Source organism: Calonectris borealis, chromosome 6 (assembly GCF_964195595.1).
Source record: "Calonectris borealis chromosome 6, bCalBor7.hap1.2, whole genome shotgun sequence".
NCBI lineage: Eukaryota > Metazoa > Chordata > Aves > Procellariiformes > Procellariidae > Calonectris > Calonectris borealis.
The window spans coordinates 17,903,116-17,925,848 of record NC_134317.1 but is presented as its reverse complement, the minus strand read 5'-3'; the positions used below and the strand labels follow the sequence as shown (position 1 = coordinate 17,925,848).

Below are 22,733 nucleotides of genomic sequence, written 5' to 3'. Positions count from 1 at the left end.
GCTCTTGGCATCAGGCAGCCGCCCTGCGCCATGCCGTGCCCCACCGTGCCCACCCAGGGCTGGGGCTGCCCAGGCTCCCTGGCTGAGGACCAATGGCACCGCTGCCATGGCCCCGAGCCCGCTCCCGGTACTAGGGAGCCCGGCCTTGACCTTGGGATGCTGCCTGTGCTCCTGCCCAGGGCAGCTGGGCTGTGGGCCGCGGGTGCCCCTGTCACCCCTTTGGGCGGACGCTGGGTTTGCTCGGGGTGGGGGGTGGATGCTGCAGCCCGGCCCCTTCCCATGTCTCATGCTGGGCTGGGGGCTGCAGGGACTAATCCTGCCCTTTTTCTGCTTCCCTGCAGGCTGTGACCCCCTGCTCCCCCACTGTCAACTATGAACCGGTAAGTGACCCCTCCGTGAGCCATGGGTGGCAGGCAGGGCTCTGGGGACGCTGGGTGGGACGGGACACCCTGTTCTGCACTGGGCATGGGGCTTTCTCTCCCTGGGGCTTCAGAGTGTGAGTCCCCCGCCCCCAAAACCACAGGGGTCCTGTGCTGGGGGTAATGGCACCCCCGCATTTCGGGGCTGTGCCCCCACCCCCCAGCATTGCTGGCTGCAGGGCATCCCATGTCTGAGCAGCATGAGTTGGGGCATCACGGGACTCCTGGAGCTGGAGCTTTCAGGGAAGAGGGGCTTGCGAGGTTGCTGGGAGGGACAGGCAGGTGGGACGTGACCAGCCTGGGCTCTGGGGTCCCCCGGTACCGAGGGCCTCCCCTCCCTGGCCAGAGGCGGGGAGGTTTCTTGCATGCCCGGAGATGGCTCTACCAGATGTGCCTTTGGCTCGGGGCGCCCAAGGCCGCGTGTTTGCAGCCCTTGTTATTGTCACCCCCTTCTTTTGTCTCTCCTGGGGACCTTTAATGAGCAACCGGGGCCAGGGCGACGCACAGCCCTTCCCACCCTGTCCTCTCCGGACACCGGGAAAACAGCTGGGCGCCCCATCTCCGTTCACCCTGTTCATCCTGGGGAGGGCGGGCGCGGGGGCGCTGGGTGGGCAGCTGTGCTCCCTTGCCACGCTGCTCCGGACCAGAGCTCCGGGGATGGCAGGGCACCGGGATGGTGCCGGGAGGAGGACCATGCCCGGGGCAGAGGTTTGGGAAGCGTGACACGGCGGTGCCCACCAGGCAGCATCTTGCCGGCAGAGCAGCCCCCCTGCCCCATCCCCAGCCCAGCCGTGCCTGTGGTGGAGGGCAGAGCGGGCACGTGGTGGCGGGGAGGCTGGCATGGCCCCGGGCTGGCGCGGCCGCCCTTCCTTCTTGCTCCGGACGTGTGCCAAGGCTTGCTGGGGCAGGCGCCGGGGAGAGGAGGCCCTGGCAGGGTTTCATCTCTGGGCTTGGCAGCCTGGCAGTGCCGGGGTGGCTGTGCCCCACGTGGGGCCCTGGGCTGGGCACCCCATAGCCGGGCAGGGGTCTCACCCAAAAAGTGGGTTTAGGGGATGGCCCTCTGCGAGCTGATGAGGGTGGCGCATGAGCCCAAGCGAGCGAGGGGATGGGGTGGGAGCAGAGCGTGCTGCCCGCCCCGGGGCCCCGTGGTGGTTATCTGCCCCGGGTTTAATCTCTGCCTGCACCCCCCCGTCCCTGCCAGCCTCCTTGGGCACTTATCATCAGCAAAAACATGTTGGCTTTGAGCTGGAACCGTTACTGCGGCTTCAGGAGGAAATCGAAAGGGGTTTGCCCTGTCTCGTGGCTGGAAATGGCAGCGCTGGCCCCACTGCCAGGACAGGAACAGCTTGGTCTCGGGGGTCCCCTCTGTCCCCCTGGTCCCAAGACCCCCATAAGCCACCCAGCTGGGTCCCTTTGTTGTGCAACCCCCGGGCACCCCAACCAGCTGTCCCCAGGCAGAGGTATCTGTCCTCTGCTCCCTGTATTTGGGGTCCGGAATCTCTCCCCGACCCCGAGAAGTTAATTCCTGTCCCCTGCCCCATTTCAAAGCTCTCTGCGGACTCCAGTGACGTGTCACCAAATTTGCCCCTTTTTTGAGCATCTTGGACCCCCGCTCTGCTCCCGCTGGGGTCCTTGGCCAGCCCCGGGTTTATCTCGGGGAGCTGGGCCTGCTGGTGGCCGGCGGCCAGGCTGGGTGTGGGGCCGTGCCGGGCTCGCCCCGTTGTTTACCTCCTGGCTGTGGGGTCTGACCATGGAGGATCCGGATGGGATCCCGGAGGTGTGGGGGGCACTGGGTGCCCGCCGTGGAGCGGGCGCAGGGTTCGGCCGAGCGCTCTCCATCCGTGACAGCGTGGGGGGCGGCTGCCGAGAGGCAGGACGGCAGCTCCCTTGGTACCTGAGCATCGCCCCTGCTCCGCACTTGGTTTTCGAGGAAGAGCGGACATGTTGGCGGGCAGGGAAGGAAACGGGACCGCGGCGCATTTCCTAGGAAGGGCCAGAAATAGCCAGGGGGAACTTTTGACCCCGCTCTGTGTGCGTGTCTCTCTCTCAATCTCTCTCTCCTTCTCTCTCGCTTGCCTTTTTCTCACCCTCCTCTTCCTCCTGCCTGCCTGCCTGCAGCCGTCCCCGGGGGAGAGCATCACGAAGCAGGTAGATGCCCTGGTAAGTGCTGAGGCTGATCTCTGCCTCGAGACCTCCCGGGGGGTCACTTGTGCCTGTTCCATTGCCGCAAGCACCCCCCGCCGCCAAAATCCCTCAGCCTGGGATGCCCCTGTGGTCCCCCAACATCCCTGGGACCTCCCAACCCTCCCTCCCTGCCAGCCAAGGTGATGATGTCCGTGCCAAAGGCCAAGCGAGGTGCCCAGGGTCGGTGGCAGAGGCGGTGGCAGAGCCAGCGGAGGCGGGGCCGGGGCTTTTGCCGCAAAGCCGGCTTTCCTGTCTCGGAGCCGGGGATATGTTATTTAATCTGTGGACATGAAATTGCTAAGACAGTGTAGACAAACGCACTGCCAAAATCAACGCGGACGGCTTCCCCCCGCCCGCAGCCAGCTCGCCGGCCTCCCTGCGTGCCGGGGCTGGGACCCGAGGGATGGAGGCAGAGTGGTTCCCATGAGGAAGAGGGTGAAAGCCTTCCTCAGCTGGGAGCCAGCTTTGCCCCATCCCTTTGGTTGTCCAGGACATGCTTCCAACCCTTCTCCCAACTGGAGAAAGAAAATCCAGCAGGACAGTCAGGAGCCCCCTTTGCTGGCTTTGCTCTCTTTTGGGAAGTTTCCCCGTATTTCCACAGCCTTTCTCGTGTCTTGCATCTCCCTTTCCAAGCAGAAGGGACCTGCGGGTTTCGGAAGCCGCCCAGAGCCTGGGGACACGCTGAGCCAGCCGGGGGCTCGGAGGTGGATGCTCGATGGGGCTGGCAGGGGAGTCTTCAACCCAACGTGGCTAAGACCAGCCTGTCCTGTGCTGGGCTGGACTGGGACATACTGGCTTGGCCGGGGTCTCTGCTCCAGAGGGGACCTTTGCAGGGTCTGCCCAGGTGGTGGGCAGGAGCGTTTAATAACGCGAGTGCTTGCTCCTATCAGCTGATCGCGGGCTGACTCTTCCTCATGCAGGGACTGGCAGCAGAGACGGCAGCGCGGCTGTGGTTAGATTCGGGGGGGGAGCAGGGCAGAGCCGGGGGGCTCCTGCTGGGGCAGGGGACGCTGGAGGGCTCTGGCTGCGGGCACCCGCTCCCCCGGGCTGGGAGGGTGCTGGGAGCGGAGCCACCATGCCATGGAAATGGATTAGCAAGGGTCTCGCTGCTGTCAAGGTATGGAGAGGGAGAGGGGCTCTGGCGTCCCCTCCTTGCTCACCCTCCCGTGCCTCAGTTTCCCCATGCAGGAGAGGGGGGTGAGTCCTGGTTGCCCCATGTCAGCTCCTCCGTTGGGCAAGGCTGCGGCTGGGGGGGGCTGCTGCAGCTGGGTGGGGTGACAGGGGCTGCTGGGGCTCCCCTGGTTGGTGGGTGTGGGACCCCGTCTCCTGCTACGAAGGTTTGGGGCAGAGCAGAGCCCGTGGTGGGGATCCCATCCCGGTCACCAGTGGGTGACACAGGGATGAGCCCACACTCAGGTTCAAGCTTGCTCCACACACCCTGGCTCTATCCAGGAGAGGTTTTACCTCTCTTTTTGCTGCATTTTAACTCCTTCTTTGCCCCCAGCGATGCTGGGGGGTTTCTGGGCTGAGCAGGAGATTTGGGGCACCCTGGGGACAACCTGGGTGGGGATTGTCACTGCTGCCCGCCCAGCGGTGCTCGGACGGGACTGCCGCCTCCCGGAGCGGCTGCGGCTGGGAGGGGAGACCGCTGTCCCCGGCCCCCGCGGGCTGCCGAGCCCGGCTCTGCTCCGCCGGGCAGCCTGACCTTGAAAGGGGGACGCGAGGCCGATGGAGGGTGACGCCAGCTGCCCATGGGAGCAGCCGGGTGGGAGACGGCGGGCGAAGGGTGCCAGGGAAACCTCTCCCACCTCGTCCTGTCGCCTCTGGCGTGCCGGTTGCAGGAGCTGCAGCCCCGAGGAGGGTGGCAGCAGGTCCCACAGCCCCGGGGACAAAAGGGACATGCCAGGAGCTGGCTGTGGGGTGCATCTCTTGTTTCTGGATCCTTCCGGGGGCTTGGGATGTGCTGCCTGCGCGAGATGAGTCTTTAAATGACTGCTGCTTCTTAGCTGGAGATACTAAAACTAATGAGGTGTGAGTGTGTTTTTCCTTAGCGGTTTTTTTTGGAAACCCTGCTTTGTTTTTCGGCTGAGGTCACGAAGTCACCAAGCAAACCGGCTGCAGATGAAATTCTTGAGGCCGGAGAACATGCATAAATAGAAGTTTCCTGCTCCGAGAGCTCAAACATTTCCTCCCGGCGTTCGGCTCTGCAGAGCCGGGGCCAAAGCAAACCGTCGTGCCTGGCTGGCTCCTCGCCGCCGCTTGGGCAGCGAACCTGCCCCTGCCCCGGGCAGGGCCAAAGCCACTCTGTCCTGCCAGGTGTGTGCCCGGAGCCTGGCTGAGACCAGAGGGACTCGTGACATGCCTGAGAATGTCCCCCCACCCAGACCATCCTCCTCAAAGCCCCTCTGGGATCCTGTGCCAAGGCACCGGCCCTGCAGTGCCCGTGGTGGCTGGCCCCAGCCACGCTGGGGTTGCGAGAGCTGGGTTTTGCTTGTGGCCATGGTGGGGGCATGGTGGTGCCATTGGGGCTTTTGGTGCCACCAGGATGCTCAGCGGGTGGGATTTGGAGACGGCCAAATATTTTGTGTTATGTGGCGGGGGTGGGATGCTCCGGCAGCACCATCACACCTGGCTCTAGCAGGACCCCTGTGCTGGCCGCGGGCTGGGTCAGGGCAATAACTCGCATTTCCTCTCTGGTTCTTTAGGATGCCACAAAATCCCCCAGGAGCGGGCAGTCACGCCGCAAAACATCCAGGTAGATGCCTCAGTTTCCCCTTCTGGTGACCATCTCTTCCCTGCCTGAACCTCCCCCCCAGCCAACACTTTGCTTCTCTAGATGTGCTACAGCTGGGAGATGCTCTCCGTGGAGAAGACATGGGGGTTAAGACCCATCATCCCCAAGCTGGGGTCCCCAAGACACCCCGATGGGGCTGGGAGCAGGGGAAAGGCTGTGGGCAGCCCTGCTGCTGCGTCCCAGCCCGTCTCACTTAACCCCAGGGGCCGTGCAGGGTGGGGAAGGGTCACAGCATCCCCTCCCCATGCCATGTCCTGACGGCGGTCCACTCTCTTGCCCAGGAGCATGAGCCTGACCGCGGCCATGGAGAGCAGCTGCGAGCTGGACCTGGTGTACATCACGGAGCGGATCATCGCCGTCTCCTACCCCAGCGCGGCCGAGGAGCAGAGCTTCTGCAGCAACCTCCGCGAGGTGGCCCACATGCTGAAGTCCAAGCATGGGGACAACTATGTGGTGAGGGACACGGCTGGTTCCCCTCCAGGCTGGGGAAGGGGCTGGGGTGCTCAGGATGGGGGACAGGGTGCTGCAGGGAATGGGTGCTGCATCCTTGCCTCCGGCTGGGCTTGACTCTGGTGAGGGGGGTCTTTGCACCATGACGGATGGATTTTTTCTTTCCTTGAAGCTTTCCAGTCCCTTTTGGGCCCCCTGGGAGTTTTTGGCCACTGCGTTGCTCCATGGCAAGGCGTTACTTGGGTTAATGTGTTTGGGGAAGCCTCTCACGGGGGGATTTGGGGAGGATTTAAAGTGAGGAAGAGGTGGGGGTGGCAGTGAGGGAGGAAGGTGTCCCCTCACTCTGTCTTTCCTCTTCCCTGAAGCTTTTCAACCTCTCTGAGCGGAGACATGACATCAGCAAACTTCACCCCAAGGTGGGTTGCAGCTGTGGGGAGCAGAGGGGCTCGGGGCTCGGGGCAGGGCTGTCTGCGGGACCAGCTCCCTGCTGCAAGCTGTTTGGGGGAGGAACAGCCACCCTTTCTATCCCACCCAGCTGGTGGAGGAGCAGGGGAGGGAAAGTACCAGGACTTCCCAATGAGTTTGAGGAGTCTCAACTTAACACCCCCGCTTCCCGTCCCCAGCCCAAACCTGGCTACTGGGGCCTCTTGGAGACCTCCTTAAGGCATCGTCCCCATCCCTATTAACATGGAGGAGCCCTGGGCAGCTGAGCCGAGTGACCCAGAGCGGGGCTGGGATCTGGGACTCGGATGGCCCCCCCAGGGCGGGGGTCTGGGCTGTGGGTGCAGGGTTGAGGGAAAGGCTGGGAGGGGCACGTCAGGGCAACGCGGTGGTGCTCCCCCCAGGTCCGTGCCCTGGGCTTTACACGCCGGCAGGCTGGGGACTGTGGAGGGGGCAGAGCCTGGTGTGGATGTAACCCCTGGCTGTCCCCCACCACTACCCAGGTGCTGGATTTTGGGTGGCCCGACCTGCACACCCCAGCGCTGGAGAAGATCTGCAGCATTTGCAAAGCCATGGACACGTGGCTCAACGCGGCAGCACACAATGTGGTGGTGCTGCACAACAAGGTGGGCCGGACCCTGTCCCCAGGGCACACAGTGATGGGGGTCTGGCGGGGCCAGGGGGCTGCAGGGATGGGACTGAGCAGCCTCAGAGGCTGAGGGGTGCAGGGAACGTGTGGTTTGTGGCCTGGGGTGTGTGTAGGAGTTGGCATACGTGTGCACTGGTGTGTATCTATAAGGGTTGGGGTGTGTGTGTGGGTCGCTGCGTGTGTGTAGGGACGGGGTGTGCGTGCCCGCCTGCGGGACGGCCGTGCCTGGGTGCTCGCAGGCACCACCGCCCCCATGACACCCTTTTTGCTGTGTGCCCGCAGGGGAACCGCGGCCGGCTGGGGGTGGTGGTGGCTGCCTACATGCACTACAGCAACATCTCGGCCAGGTGAGAGGGACACGTGGTCCTGGGGTGGCCCACTGCCGACCTCCATCCCGGCAGTGCGAGGGTGCTGGTGCCGATGCTTTCCTTCAACCTCATCTACCCTTTCATCCCTGCAGCGCCGACCAGGCTCTGGACAGGTTCGCCATGAAGCGCTTCTATGAGGACAAGGTAGTGCCAGTGGGACAGCCATCCCAGAAGAGGTGGGTCCTGGCATGCATTTTGCCCCCATGGCCAAGGTGGTTGGGTGCAGGGGGTCCAAGGCGGGTGCTCCGTTGTGGGTCCTGCCCCTGAGCTGCCTGTCCGCCCTCTAGGTACATCCATTACTTCAGCGGGCTCCTGTCCGGCAGCATCAAGATGAACAACAAGCCCCTCTTCCTCCACCATGTCATCATGCACGGCATCCCCAACTTTGAGTCGAAAGGCGGTAGGTGCTCCCCACGCCTCCCCCCAGCCCACGCACACACCACTGCCCCACGCTGCTCAGCCAGGCATGGGGGACATTTTCCACAATTTCCTCAGCAATTTGAATTTCCCTTCTCCTCTCAGGGACTGTTTCCTCTCCGTGACTGTTCACTGTAGCAGAGTGCTACGCTTTTCCCACAGAGATGCCCTCAGGGGGTGCCCCCCCTGTGCAGGGCTCCCGGGGCTGGGCACTAACCTGAGCTGCGGGGTGACAAGGCTTTTCTGATGACTTTTTGGAGGATGGCACCAGATTGGGGTTGGGGTTGGGATGTAGCACCACGCCTGGTGCTGGTACCCAGAAGGGGTCCCTCTCACAGAAACCATCATCCCCATCATCCCACCTCCATTCCCAGCCCAGCGCTTGCCCCAGGTCCTACAGGACCCAAACCGGGCTATAGGGGTTTTCCCCCTTTCCCACCCCATCCAGAGCATCCCTTTCTGCCCATCCCAGATGTTGCCCATGGCTGGTGTGGGCTGGCCGGGGCGGGGAGCGGCTGTTTGCCTTGGCTCCCTCCCTGTTTGGATTTCTCCCCTGTGACTAATCCCTGCCCCGGCCCCTCCGCCCTGCCGGCTAACAGCAGCGTGCCTTCTCTCCCCGCCTTGATGTCTTCCAGGTTGTCGGCCCTTCCTGAAAATCTACCAGGCCATGCAGCCCGTCTACACCTCGGGGATCTAGTAACTATCTCCTCACCGTGGGGCTTCCCTCCACTCCAGCGCGGGGGGCTTGGCGAGCAGGGGGAGATGGAGAGGGACAAGGCCAAGTCCCCAGCGGTCCCGGTGCCCTGTGCTTAGTCCGTTTGGGGTCCAGGGAACCAAAAAAAGGGGCTTCCCTTTCTTTGGAGGTGGTAACTGGCTATACTGGGCCGTACTGGGCCCATCTGCTGGGAGGGCTGTAGTGACTCTGCATATCAGCAGAGGGAGCCCGGGGCTGTGCAGAGCCTGGGGCTGGGTGTCCCCGGAGGGAGCAGGGACAGGGATGGGGACACCTCCCTGGAGGATGGAGGCATTTCTCCTTTCCCTGCCCAAAGAGCTGCTCTTCCTGCCTGGAATCATCCTAAAAGCCCTCTTTCTCTCCCCAAAAAAGAGTTTCCACCCATTTTAACCTCCACACTATTTACCCCAACACCATTTTCTGACACTGCTCTCGGGAGCAGGCGCTGCTGAAAGCAAAGCAGGAGCCGATTTCTCCAGCCTCCCGGCTGCCCTGCTGGGACTGCATCCCAGCCTGGGACCCCCGGCTCCTGACCCCCTGGAGAGAGTAGACCCCCTTGCCTCAGGAATATTCCCATCTCATGCCCCTGAACTGGGATCTCCCTTCCCTGCAGCTGGGCATCCCCGTTAGCCGAGATTTACTGCCATCCCAGCCTCGCCTTTCAGCTTTTAATAGACTGTTTATGGGACGCTGGTAATACACTCCAGGTTTATCTTGCCTGTGAAATCCAACGCCCTTCTTCCCTCATCCCCCGCTGCTGACGCCACTGCCCGGAGGCAGCCCCGCAGCGCCCCGGGGAAGGGAGAGCTTCTGGCAGGGAAACTGAGGCAGGGAGGAGAGCCTGCCCCGAGAGCTCTCCTTCTGCATCCCGTGCTCCACTCAACCCGTGGGAGCAGGGCGGGTGGCTGATAGTGCAGCCCCAGCACTCGGACCCTGGTCAAACCCTTCCACCTGGGATTTTTAGCCTCCTCAACGAGCTGTGCCTCAGTTTGGCCCTCCTGTCCACCTCCCCTTGGGAATAGGTGCCCCTTGGCATGGGGGACGGGACCCTCCTCTGTCACCAAGAGGGCCAGCTCCATGCTTTGTGCCTTTCCTGGCTGGGTTTGGGTGGAAAGGGCTGGTGGAGGTGGCACTGGGAGCTCTGGGAGGGCTCTGCACCACCGCTCATGTCCTCCCACTGTTCCTCTCTGCAGCAATGTGCAAGGAGACAGCCAGACGGGCATCTGTATCACCATCGAGCCCGGCTTGCTCCTCAAGGGTGATATCTTGGTAAGGAGCCTCAGCTCAGCACCCTGTGCGGGGAGCAGCCGGAGGACGGGTGGTCCTCATGCCTCAGGACCCTCCGGTTCCCCCTTGCCCAGCCCCAGGGGCTCGTCCTCATGGTTCAACCCCGCTTCCCTCCGCAGCTGAAGTGTTACCACAAGAAGTTTCGCAGTCCGACCCGCGACGTGATTTTCCGCGTGCAGTTCCACACGTGCGCCGTGCACGACCTCGACGTCGTCTTTGGCAAGGAGGACCTGGATGAGGCCTTCAGAGGTAACCGCCCTGGCACCTCCCCGCTCCGCACTCCCTCCTTCTCCCACGCCTCTGATGCTGCTCCCATCGCTGGGACGTCTGGACACCCACCCCAAATCCACCCCTGATGGAGCAGGGCACCCACCCCAAATCTGGTACTGATGCGGAGGGGCTGCCTTGGGGTCATCTGGGGACTGAGATGTGCTGCCTCATGCCGGGATATCCCCTACCAGCTCCCGGCTTTGCGCTGTCCGGGGTGGGTGCCCCGTGCTCCAGGCACGTTTAGGGTGGCTGTCTGGGTGCTGTTGGAGGGATGGATGGAGATGGTCCCTTTGCTCTGCTCTCTCCCTTCCAGATGACCGCTTCCCCGAGTACGGGAAGGTGGAGTTCGTGTTCTCCTATGGCCCCGAGAAGATCCAAGGTATGGCTGGCTCACTGCCGTGGGGGTTCGGAGCTGGATGCTGGCTCCTTTCCCGCTCCCCAGCTCTGTCCCCTGCTGCCTCCCTTGCGACCTCTCCCTGCCCTGTTTGCAGTCCCTTTGTCACCAGGGTGGGATGAGGGGTGCAGGCAGTGATGCTGATCTAGGAGCACCCATGGGTGCCCTATCACCCTTGCTCTCTTCCCTGGGAGGCTGTTCTCTGCAGCACTTGCTGGCCTGGGAGAGAGGGAGGGGGCATTTGGGAATGGAGGACCCTCCATCCCAAAAAGTCCCGCCCGAGGCATGCTTGCTGTCAGTCCATCTGCCTGTCCCTAGGCAATCCCAAAGCCCCAGCCAGGCCTGTACACCTTGTTTGTGGGTCTTGATGTACCTCCCACACCCACACCCTCTTGGTGCCCCTGTTCCTACGTGACTCTCCTGCCATGCCCTATGGCTCCTGCTCTCTTTCCCTTGCCTGCACCTTCTCTCCATCTCCTCCCGCCATCCCACCCGCGCTGGCTCCATCATCACCCCACCTGACTGTCCTGCCTCTTCCCAGGCATGGAGCACCTGGAGAACGGGCCCAGCGTTTCTGTGGACTACAACACGTCCGACCCACTCATCCGGTGGGACTCCTATGAGAACTTCAACATCCAGCGCGAGGACAGTGCGGAGGGCGCCTGGGCTGAGCCGCCCCTGCCTGGCAAGCACCTGGAGAAAGGTTAGGGCTCACGGGGTGGTTGGTGGCCGAAGTGTCCCCATGGGAATCCCCCCCACCCAAGGGAAGGGGACACTGGCGGGCAGCAGAGCTGGGGGCAGGCGGCGGCTGCCGGGAGGAGCGTGGCTGTGGGATGGGAGAGGAGGATCTCGTGGGCTTTCCCTCCCACTGTGGTGCCAGGGAGCTCAGGCTCTTTTTTTGGTGCTTTTGCTTTCAAAGCCCTGTTTGCACGGAGCAGGGTCCGGCCCTGGTTCATGCCCCAGAGCTTTGGAAAACCCAAACCCCAAGTCTGTTGGGAGCGGGACCTAACGGGGGGACGTTAAGTCTCCCAGCTCCTTTCTCACAGGACCTAGCTGTGCCTCAGTTTCCCCTGGGGGATGAGGTAGCCTCACTGGCCCTGGAGGGTCCACACCATCGCTCGGAGCTGGGAAAAGCCCCTTGAGCACCCATTTGGATGCAGCGAGTCAGCCACCCTCGCCCGCTTGGCAGGAACAGGCAGTACTTCTATGTTGAAGGGCGGTGGGCGCCCGTCCCGGTGGCGAGGCCACCTGTGGCCAAGCAGATGCCTGAGCTTTCCTAGCCCGATCCGGACAGGCGTCCCCGGAGCGGGAACAGCTGCGATCCCCCATGTCCCTGAAGGTCACCGGCTGCTCCGAGTGGGAGCCGTGGGCGGCCGGGCTCACTGGGGAGGGTGGGGGCTCTGGCTGCCTGGGGCAGGTGAGGGGGTCTCTGCCCATGGTGGGGATGTGGGGCCGGACCCAGGGCAGCTGCACAGAGCTGGCACGGGCACCTGCCTTGGCAGTAAACAGGCAATTCATGACGTGCGGCTCAGCTATGTGGCGGGGAGCTGGGGGCTGTGGATCTGGCCCCGAGGGGAGGGGATGCGTGTCCCCACCGTGAGCTCAGACCATGGCTCTGCCCCTGCCCCGAGCTGGCAGGACTGGCTGGCAGCCCCTCCTGCCTGCAGAGACCCGAGTGCCTCGGTGCATGTGTGTTCCCCTCTGGCCCCTGGGGAAGAGCCATGGCACTCCCAGCCTCTTGTGGGGCTGCGGAAATATCCCGCTCCTCTCCGTCCCCTCCCAGGGGTCTCCGTGGGTGTCGGGGCTGTGGAGGTCCCTCCATGCGCCGGCCAGGCTGTCCTCCCCGCAGGGAGGGTGGTGCTGGGGAACGAGAGCACCTTGGATTTGCAAACACTGCCCCGGTTTGGGGATGAGCTGGGACTGCCGGAGGGCGAAGCCGCAGGCAGGAGGCTGCCCTCTGACCCGTGCCAGCGCAGGCAGCTGCCAGACAGCCCATCTATAGGGGGTCTCCCCCCAGCCGCCCCATGGGGCACCTTCAGCAGCAGTGGGGAGAGCCAGCGTGGGCTCGGGGGGGTCCTGTCTTCCTCCCTCTCTGTCGGCACTTTCCCTCTTCTCCAGCCTGTCCCAGGCCAAGATGGGGACCCCGGTGCCCGGCTGTGCGAGGGGGTCCCTGTTTATGGTTGTTCTCACCTTATTTGGTCAGGGAATTGCACGCCACATTTTTGGCACCACCAGGCGCGAGCGAGCGGCGGCCGGGGGCGGAGGGGGGTGAGGCTGGCACCGGGACCCGCGCTGGGGTGGGATCAGCCGCCGCTCCTCGTCCCTGCCACTGCCCGTCCCCGCCGCTCGGCGAAGGCTCCCTGCAGACCGGCCCCGCAGCCCGGGCCGACGGGATCGGGATCGCCTGCCAAACGGTGGGTCCCCCCCGCGCCGCGTCTCTGCCAGCCACAGCCGCTCTTGGTGGGGGTGGATGTCCTTTCTCCGGTAGCTTCGGTTCAGCTGGGCTGGGGGTGTGCCTGACAGGGTGGGGGTGACCTTGTGGGACCCCAAAGCCCAGGGGCAGGTGGATGGCTGGGGATCCACCAGGAGATCTGCTGGGGATAGTGCCTGTCCTGGTGTTACCCTCGCCTTCACTGTGCTTATCTGCAGGGGCTTGGGGAAGGGGAAACTGAGTCGCAGCAGGGTCGCCAGCTGATCAACCTCGCCCAGGGCAGGGGGCATGAGAGGGGGATCTGAACCCCCACATCTCACCCTCTGGCTGGGAAGGAACCCAGCTGGGTGCGGCAAGCGGGGGCTGCTTGGTGAATGATCCCCATGGCACAGGCTGGCCCCGTCGGTGAGCTCACCCGCCCACCTTATCCACGCAGGATCCCAGCTGCCTGCCAGGCTCAGGCTGCCCTGTGATCCTTAGCGAGAGCGGGGTGCGCTGGGATACCCCTGTGGACCCGTCCCACTGCCCGTCACCCGTCCCCACACGGCACAGGGGAGGCGAGCGGTGTCCCCAGGCAGCTCATGGCTTGGCCTGCCATCCTTCCTCCTCCTCAAAGGGGCTTTGTGGTCAACGCCGACTGCGTGGCGGGTTCCCGCTGTGGTCCCCATAGCCATCAGTTGGCTGAGAGAGTGTTTGGAGGCTGAAGGGTGGTCATGGGGTGCTTCTTCCTTTGGCTGTTTTGAGGGTTCAGATGTCCTCTATCCTGGGTAGATGAAGGATGCTTTGCCAGCAGCGTGGTGGCTCTCCTCAGGGGGCCAAGCTGGCTCCAGGGAGGCAGGAGGAGACCTGCAGCTGAATGCGGCACTTCTGGGTTTGCAGCTGGTTGGAGGATTGCCGCAGAAAAAATTTTGGGGTACCCACAGGCAGGTGGGCAAAGCTGGATGGGGAACATCTGTGGCCTGGTTTGGTTTTGCTGAGAAAACCAATGCTGATGGAAAACAGGGGGCTGGGGCTGGCAGGGAGCTGGTGGAGGGGTTGTCCCCAGGGTCTGCATGTGTGACCATCTGTGCGGGGACTCTGGGCTTTGCCATCCTGGGGCGGTGCAAGACAATGCAAAAGGGCTGGGCATGTGTCCCCGACCCAGCAGCTCCCCGTACTGGCTGTCCCTTGGACCCACCGGCTCGTCCCACTGCAGCCAGCATCCACCCCTCCTGCCTGTCTCCCACCTTCATACTGTCCCCATCCCTGGCCCTGCCTGCCCCACCTTTTTACCGGGGCTGGAAGGGGGGTGTCTGGGGCCTGGCCAAGTCCAACATCTGCAGGAGACTTGCTAAATCCCCACCTGAGTCATGCTTCTGGCGCGGGGCTCCCCTGCAGCTCAGCTCCGTGCAGCAGGGCAGGGCTGGCCGGGGTGGGGAGCAGGATGAGCATCCCACCCCTCTGGGGATGGGGGGCCACGGCAGAGCCTGACCCCCCACGTGGCAAAGGCTGGGGGGTCCCAAAGCCCCCCATATTGAGCTGAATGCTGGTCCTGCACCTTTCTGTGGGGCAGCAAGCCCCTAGATGGGGTTGCTGCCATCCGTCGGTCCCCCAGGAGGGTGGGCATCTGGTGGGGTACATCTTCCTTAGAGGGGTCAAATCCTGCCCCACTCATCTGGGGCTGAGGCTGCCCAGGAGGGCGAGCCAGGCTGTGCAGAGGCGGAGGGCCAAATGGGCCAGGCTGGAGCTGTTAAAGCCATCGCCGGAGCTGCCGGCGGGCTGCTGCTCTCCCCCCGCGGCTGGATCCGTCCCCTGGCCGGGCTCGGTGGGGAGGGGAGCCGCTGGCTCTCCTCTCGCCTTCACCAGCTGACTAAAGCCGAAGGAATCCGCCTCCCCCTCCCCATCCCGCCCCTCTCTGCCGCTCTTCGCTCCGGCTGCAGCAAGGTAAGGGCTTGGCGGGGTGGGCGTTTTTGGGGGCAGCGGGGACCCGGCTGGGCTGGATGGGGATCCACAGGTTGCGTCTCCCCCTTGCTTCTGGTTATTCCCCATGGGAGAAATGCTGGAGCATTTACGGGCTTGGCTAGACATTTCGGCTGGAGCGTGGCTGCTCCCAGGGCAGGGTCTGTCCTCTGACCTGGTATTTGGGGTTGGGACGTGGGGGGTGATGGCATTTGGTCCCGCTGGGACTGGGAACCAGGCAGGGCTGGGATGGAGGGAGAGAGGGACGGGCTGGTGGAAGCTTGGAAGCTCAGCCCCTTCTCTTTCCCCTTTAAACCGTCCTTGAAGTCAAAACCTGCCCGAGCGTGTGTGCGTGGGGCTGGGGCTGTCCCCGGGCAGCCGGGCTGGAGCAGGGAGCTCTCGGCCTGTGCTCCTGCGGGCTGCCCGCAGCTGCGCAACCGGGGCAAAAAATAAAAAGGCAGAGAAGCAAGCAAACCTCAGAGGTCTGGGGAGGATGCTGACTTGGCGTGTGCCGCTATTTGGGAGCAAACGGGGCTGTGAGTCAGGGGGCCGGCTGGAAACGCTGCTCTCATTCCCTGCCGTCATCCGCGGGGGTGTGGGAAATGCACGATTTGGGGGATTAGAGTGGAGGGAGCCTCACGTTTTGCTGAGTATGTTGGATCAATGGAGGAGTGGCGGCTTGAGCAGGGGCCCGGACACAGGGCGGGCTCACCGTCACCTGGACCAGCGAATTGTCAGCACCATCCCAGCATGGATTTTGCCTAGGATGGAGCAGCGTGGTCGCAGGTGGCTCCGGGGTGGACGGGATCCGTGCCGTACCTCCTGCCACGGGACAGGGCGGCACGTGCCATCCCAAAACCAGTGCCGGTGCGTCCACACTGTGCCGCAGCGCTGGTGGGATAGGGAAAGGGGATTGTGAAAACGGGTTGGATTTAGCGCTGGCGGGGTTGGTGGAAACCGCGGTGGGTTTCCACTCCTCTTTGGCTGAGTATTTATTTAAGATGGAGAAACTCAAGTCTCCAGCAAGACTTTTGGGTTTGCAGACCCGGCTGGGTTACAGCATCACATGTGGCCTGAAAGGACATTCCCACCCCGAATGTGTCACTGCTTTTTGGGGACAGGTGCGCACACAGGAGCCGGGCAGGGCTGGGAGTCTCAAACTGGGGGATTCATCCAGCGGGGTGATGCTCAGCACCCGGTGCGGGATGGGTAGGCTGTCCCGCTGTCTGTCCGTCTGTCTGTCGTGCCTAGGAAACAGTTAATGCGGCACAGCCCTGCCTGTGGAGGAAGTAGTTAATATTCATAGCTAGGAGCTGTCTGTCCGGCTGTCCTCCTTCCATGGCTCTCACCCTCCCCGCACCTCGCTGGGGTTAACCCGGGCTGGGGCTTAGGCTTGGGCGGCCCCCAGCCGCCTTCCCCACCGCCTCTCCCCTTCCTCTCCCTGCTCGTCCCTGTGTGGTCCGGGGTGGAGGGGAGCACAACCGCACCTCCTCGCCTCCAGCCCATCTCCTGCCTCTGCCGCCTTCATCTCCTCCATCCTCCTCTTCGGCACCCCGTGTCCTGAGGGTACCCCATGTCCTGGGGGTACCCCGTGTCCGAACCCCTCCGGCGCCCCGCTGCAGTCGGGGTGCCCCTCTCGCTGGCCCCGCGGGACGCGGCGCTGGGGAGGGAATAGCTCCCTCCGCGAGAGGGAAAGCAAAGCCAAAGGGACAAACGCCAACGAAAGCCAGCTCCGGGCCGTCGGCTCCTGTCCGGGACGGACACACGGAGCCGGCCGTGGACGCCGTTCGAGCTGCCACCGCACCAGGTCCCCCTGGAAGACTCTGGTGCTGGAAGGGGCGAAGGAAAGGGATTTTGCTGCCCACTCCTTCTCTTCGTCTGGGATCTTTTCTTCCCTGTCCCCTGTGGTAAGTCCTGACTTTGCTTTTCTTTGAGCTGGACGGGATGGGGGAAAGGGCTGGGGGTGGGTGGGGAATTCATGGCCGTGGTGACCCACGGCTCAGGGGCTGGGCTTACCTCTTGCCATCATATCTGGACACAGGATGAAACCAGAGCTGGGGGGCTGAGCTCTTCCCCATGGGATTCAGCCCACATCCTTCATCTTACAAAGGGTCCTGGGACCCCAGGGTCTTCCCTGCAGGCTGATGCTCCAGAGATGCCCTGGTGCCAGGGCTCTGGGTGGTGGGGAGTGGAGGCAGCAGCTGGGATGCTGCTGGGGGCAGGACTGGGGGAGACCCGGTGGTGCCCCAGCCTTATTGCCTACACTGGTGCAGGGCCCCGGCCAGGATTTGTGCTGGTGCACAATGCTGTATGGTGCACCCCACGGGGCGTGAGGCGGGTGGCTGGGATTTTGGGGCTGTGAGCTGACCCCCCTTCCCGTTGTCTTGCGTGCCCTGGACCAGTTTTTCTCCCGGGCGTAGCTGCCGGGTGCTGGGGAGGGAGAGGGAAAAGCGTTGCCCTGCCGGGGCAGCGAGCCTGGCAGCAGGGGTGGGACCAGGCTGGGCTCAGCGCTTCCCCCAGCCGCCTTGATACAGCCAGGGCAGACAGAGCCGGAGCAGAGCTGCGTCCGGGGCTGAGCCCTGGGCAAACCCAACCCACGCTGGGATGGCACAGCCTGCCAGGGGAGCTGCTCTGACCTTCAGGGATAAAACCTGACCTTGCTGGGAGCTGCAAACACTTTGCAAACCTGGGACCTGGGAGCCTGCTGCTTTGGGGACGGCTGCTTCGGCTAAGACAGCCTGTCCCCCCTTCCCTTGGTCTTTTTTGGGGGATTTTATTCAACTTCTCAGGTGACAAGCGCCGGCCGGCCGTATGAGGGATAGCGTGACCCAGCGGGGTAGGCCTGGAAGTGGTGGGGAATAGCAGGATTTCGCTCTTGGCATCAGAGCCCAGGGGATGTGCGGGGACGAGGACAGGGTGGGCACTCACGTGTGGGGTAGAGCAGCCGTGGGACAAGGGCCTGGATGATGGTGGAGGTGTCACGACCCCTTCCTTGCTTGCTACCCTGGTACCGCTCTTGGGGTGGGGGCCACCAGACCCCCCATGTCCCCTGGAGGGTCCAGGGAAGGTGGGACAGGGTGCTTGGGGCTTTCTGGCTCTGCCATGAACTCCATCCTGACCCTGCTTTCGAGATGTTTCTCCCAGCCGTGGGACGGTGCCCAGCCCACAGTCTAATTAAAGCCTTTCCCAGTTATTTTCTCCCTTGGCGCCACGTGCTTTCATTTATATTTATTTATTCCCTTTTCCTTTCTATTCCTCTGCCCTATTTATCCCAGCCCCCACGCTGGCTCTTGCCCTGTTTCCCGGGACCGGCCAGTACCCATTGCTGCCATCAGACAGGAGGGCTGGGCGACGGCCCGGCTCCAGGCGATGTCTCAGCCTCTCCGGCGTTGACGCTGCCCCTGGACACGCTGCTTTTTCCTTTCTCCCTCCACGGGAAGGGATTCCCTCCCTCTCTCCCCCTTTTCCCCTGTATGGGAGGTGGTGTGGAGTCAAATGCTGTCGGTTCCTGGCTACACCGGCTCGATGAAGAAGCTCTGAGTTTCTGGGAGAAATCGTGGACCCCATCCTCATCCTTTCCCCCACTGAGTGGCCCGAGAGGACCTCGCTGCACGGTCCTGGGGCATCTTCAAGCCAAGGGGGGGCTTTGGGGCTCGGCTGCCTCCTTGGGATGCGGGGATTTGGGAGTGGAAAATCAGCGGCGAGGAGGGGGCCCTGACTTGGTAGGACACGTGCTGGGTGTTATTGCCCCCCTCTGCATTCCGGCGAGGGGGGTCAGCATCGCGGTAGCTGCCGGGGCGCGGGCGCAGCAGTGTGGGACTGGTTAAACCGTCCCCGGCTCGGGGCTGGCTTTCGGAAGTGTTTTGCTCGCAGATAGGACTGCTCTGATTTCACACTATCGCGTTAGGGCCGTCTTCCGTCCCTGAGTCAGCCGCCTGGCCCCCCGCCAGGGAAGAGTCATTTTTTCCTCCAAAAGAAAGTGCTTAACGCTGCTCGTGGGCCCTTCCAGGAAACCTCGTCGGGGAGCTGGAAAAACAGGAGTCTGCAGCCCAGCCGGTGCTGCGCACGCTCCGGGTGGGGGGACACAGCTTGGGGACCATCTCCATTGCCATCTCGGTGGCTGGGGTTCCTCTGTGCCCCCAAAATCTGGCTGCCCTGTTTGGAAAGGTTCAAAGGGTGCAGCTGGTTGGGGTGTTGGGGCTGCCAGGGGTGGTGGGAACTGGGGGGCTCGGAGCTGAGGTGCAAGGTTGCTGGTGGTGATGCTGCCGTGCCCTGGCTGCCCCCAGCCTTTCGGGGCTGTGGAGCGGAGCCAGCTGCTCGCACCAGCCTCAAATCATGAGGTCGGGGTGCTCGGTACCTCCCCGGGAAGGAGATGCTGCGTGTTCGGGGCTGGGCAGAGGCGCTGCCGGTGCAGGAGCCTTGGGGCAGCATCCAGCAGTGAGGAAAGGTCCAGGGCAGATCCACCCAGGCTGAGAGAGGGAAGGAGAAGGAGAGAAGGGGTGGGAGCCTGTCTGTAGCCAGGGAAGAAAATGTCAAGGATGGGTGGCTGAGTGGATCCGTGCATCATCTGCAAGGAGAGAGGGCGGGGAGGGGGAAGGTGGGTCTGTGGTTCATCTGTCCTTCACCCGTGGGCTGAGTACATCCATCCAGCTGGAGACATGCAGAGCTACGAGGCCAGGTCCTGACTGCCTCCGCCTGTCCTCCTACGGCCCATGGTGCATCTCCCCCACCCTCCCCATTCGCCAGGGAGCCCCTTCGGGGCCGGCTGAGCCCTGCGGAGCAGTGGGGTGGCAGTGAAGCGACGGCCAGCTGTGTGGGCAGCCCCGGTCCTCACCAGCCATGGAGGGGAATTGCCAGGAATGATGCCTGGAGCCGGGGGTGGATTTTGGTGGATCCCAGCAGAGCAGGCAGTGCTTGCAGGGCAGGGCAGGACAGCGTGCGGAGTGGGGGGCTGCGGGGGCATGGGGCTGGGGGGAATCTGGCTCCGGTGGCTCTGCATGGTGGCGCCTGTGGGATTGCAGAGGGTGCCGAGGAGACGGCGATGCTGGTCATTAAGCGTTCCGGCGGCACGGAAGAGATCGAAACCACCGGCTAATGGGACCCATTAGCTCCGTGCAGAGAGCCAGCAATTGATCTGGGGTCTCGTGTTCGTTTCTCCCCTTGCAGAGGTTGGGCACACGCAAGGGCCCCTGGACGGGAGCCTCTACGCTAAAGTGAAGAAGAAAGACTCCCTCCACGGCAGCACCGGCGCCGTCAACGCCGCCCGCCTCCCGCTCTCGGCAGCATCCAACCACGTTGAGCACACGCTCTCGGTCAGCAGCGACTCGGGCAACTCCACCGCCTCCACCAAGACCGACCGGACCGATGAGCCAGGGGTGCCCGGGGCGCCCGGCGGCCAGGCGGTGCTGAGCCCCGAGGAGAAGCGGGAGCTGGATCGTCTCCTTGTCGGCTTTGGCTTGGAGAGCGCGCCGCCCATGCACAACCACGCACCCGGCCCCGTGCCGGCGCGCCTGCCTGCCATGCCGGGCCGCCACGTCGTGCCAGCTCAGGTGCACGTCAACGGGAATGCCGCGGCGCTGGTGGCCGAGCGGGAGACGGATATCTTGGATGATGAGCTGCCCAACCAAGATGGGCATAGCGTGGGCAGCCTGGGCACGCTCTCCTCCTTGGACGGCACCACCACCGCCAGCGAGGCCGGCTACCAGGAGGCGCCCCGGGTGGGCAGCCTCTCCTCCCTGCCCAATGGCCCCTCGAGCTGCAATGGGGCCGAGAAGCTGCTGAAGGAGGGGCTGTATGATGGCGAGCCACTCTCCAACGGTGGCTACCCTTACAACAACCAGAATGCCCTAATGGGCCACCAGCTCCGCGACCCGCTGTCTCCCTTGCGGCCCTCAGCATCCACTCAGGACCACCTGGCTGGCTACCCCCAGCGCCCGCCGGGCTCCCACGCCCCGGGCTGGCTCCAGCCCCAGCCGCTGCCCAGCTCCCAGCCCTACCTGTATGGCTACGACCCCCCCGGCACCTACCGCTCCCGGTCCTTCCCGGCGGTGGACACGGCCAAGTACGATGCGACCCCAGCGCTGCCCCAGGCCCCGGCTCGCAGCACCAGCAGCCGGGAAGCTGTGCAGAGGGGCTTGAATTCCTGGCAGCAGCAAGGAGGGAGCCGGCCGCCTTCCCGACTGCAGGAGGGCGGCTTGGAGAGCCACAGCCCCAGCGTCTCCAGCTGCAGCCCCCAGCCCAGCCCGCTGCAGCTGGTGCCCCCGCACAGCCACAGCATGCCCGAATTCCCCCGGGCGCCCTCCCGCCGGGAGATCGAGCAGTCAATCGAAGCACTCGACGTCCTCATGCTGGACCTCGCGCCCGCCGTCCACAAATCACAGAGTGTGCCTGCCGCCTTCCGCCAGGACAAGCCGGCGGGACCCCTGCTCTCCTCCCTCTCGGCCCAGCCCATTGCCGGTCTCTACGCCCGGCCGGCTCCGCAAGTGGTCCAGCCGAGGTCCTTCGGCACCTCCGTGAGCCCCGTGGTCTCCGAGCCGGGGGGCAAAGCCTATTCTCCTGGGGAGCTGGACTATGGGGTGCATGAGTACCGGGAAACCTATTCGCCCTACAGCTACCAGCCGGCCCCGGTGCCGGAGCCGAGGAGCTACAGCCATGCCCCGGCCGGAGCACCGATGGGCATCCTCCCACTCAGCACCTCCTACAGCCCCGTGGGGTCTCAGCAGCTCCTCGTCTCCTCCCCGCCTTCTCCCACCGTCCCACCACAATCCCAGATGCCCCCCAAGGGACCGGAGAGCTACGAAGACCTGTCGAGGTCGGCAGAAGAGCCCTTGAATCTGGAGGGCCTGGTGGCCCACAGGGTGGCAGGTAGGACGCTTTGATTCCTTGGGGGGACGGGAGGGTCCGCATGTCCTGAGAAACCGGAGCCCGCGGGGGTGGCATGCATGGTGGAGCTGGGGATGGGAGATGTGGCGACTCCTTGTCCGTGCCGGATCCAGGCTTGGGACTGAGCCACCCGCCGTGGGGGCTCGCCGGGCAGGGGGGCAGCTTGTGCCCCTCTCCTTTGCCGAGACCCCCCCTTGGAGCTCGCCGACTGCAGCAGTGTCGCCCAGAGGTGGTGAGAAGAGGTGGCTGAGGGGGTTGGGCCCCCCCATCCTCACCCCTTTGGGGTATGGAGCTGGTCTGTCCCCTGTGGCAGGGCCACTCGCTGGGTCCCAGGGGGATTTATCCCTTTTGGGGAGAATATGGCCCAGTTTGGGAAGATGTTTTCAGCTCTGGCTGAGGGTGTCCTGCCTGCACCCCTCCTTGGACATGATGCTCTCCCTGCCTGGAACATGCTCTGGCGTAAGGTCCCAGCAGAGCACTTGTCTTGTGTTTAATGTAGCTGGGTTCCTCCCTGATTTCAGCCTCCGCTTTCCCTGCAGCGTGCTGGGCTTGGCGCTCGGACCTCCTCCCCGGGCAGCCAGGGTGCTGCCAGAGCGGGGAGGCCAGGGTGCAGGCTGACAGCAGCCTTTCTGCCCCGGTGGCACAGCCAGTTTGTCCCCAGATGGTTTGAAGCTGGACCTGGCCTTGAGGTGGTGGTCAGGGGCTGGGAAGGCACTTCCCAGACCTGCCAGAGGGGTTTGGTGCAATGCTTGGCTGGGTGCAGCGCCGAGCATTGGTGCCGTGGCTGGATGAAGGTGTTTGCTCCGTGCCACAGAAGGGAAACCGCGTCCTCTGACTCCCTGCCCTCCCGCGGCTCCAGCTCGGGGCCTTTGGGGACGCAGAGGGTCCCAGCCCCCCGGGAAGGAGGTGCCGTGGCCTTGCGGCAACTTGGTGCCCTCCCTCCCCGCTGCTTCGGCTACAGTTGTTGGATTACGGAGCGACATTTGGGAAGGGTTCGGGGCTGCGGCCAGGCTGGGGGCCAGCTCGTGATGCTGGGGCTTGGCAGCTCCGTCCCTTCCAGCTCTGCGCTCAGTCCA

The 22,733-nt window shown here is 64.1% G+C and overlaps 1 protein-coding gene across 6 annotated transcripts in view; it reads left to right on the top strand.

Annotated features, from left to right (window-relative positions):
- The window catches only part of TNS1 (tensin 1), a 53,886-nt gene that overhangs the window by 7,502 nt on the left and 23,651 nt on the right, over positions 1-22,733 (top strand). For 3 of the 6 annotated variants that reach the window (XM_075152949.1, XM_075152948.1, XM_075152947.1), the window contains exons 1-14: positions 2,354-2,579; positions 5,309-5,358; positions 5,679-5,850; positions 6,213-6,263; positions 6,792-6,914; positions 7,220-7,284; positions 7,398-7,481; positions 7,593-7,705; positions 8,358-8,418; positions 9,649-9,724; positions 9,862-9,991; positions 10,326-10,391; positions 10,948-11,109; positions 19,942-21,639. In XM_075152949.1, the coding sequence (XP_075009050.1) occupies positions 2,361-2,579; positions 5,309-5,358; positions 5,679-5,850; positions 6,213-6,263; positions 6,792-6,914; positions 7,220-7,284; positions 7,398-7,481; positions 7,593-7,705; positions 8,358-8,418; positions 9,649-9,724; positions 9,862-9,991; positions 10,326-10,391; positions 10,948-11,109; positions 19,942-21,639 (3,070 nt within the window). In that variant the 5' untranslated portion in view covers positions 2,354-2,360. Of the gene's footprint in view, positions 1-341; positions 381-2,353; positions 2,580-5,308; positions 5,359-5,678; positions 5,851-6,212; positions 6,264-6,791; positions 6,915-7,219; positions 7,285-7,397; positions 7,482-7,592; positions 7,706-8,357; positions 8,419-9,648; positions 9,725-9,861; positions 9,992-10,325; positions 10,392-10,947; positions 11,110-19,941; positions 21,640-22,733 lie in introns of those variants that run through there. The other 3 variants (XM_075152951.1, XM_075152950.1, XM_075152952.1) reach the window with 2 other exon arrangements.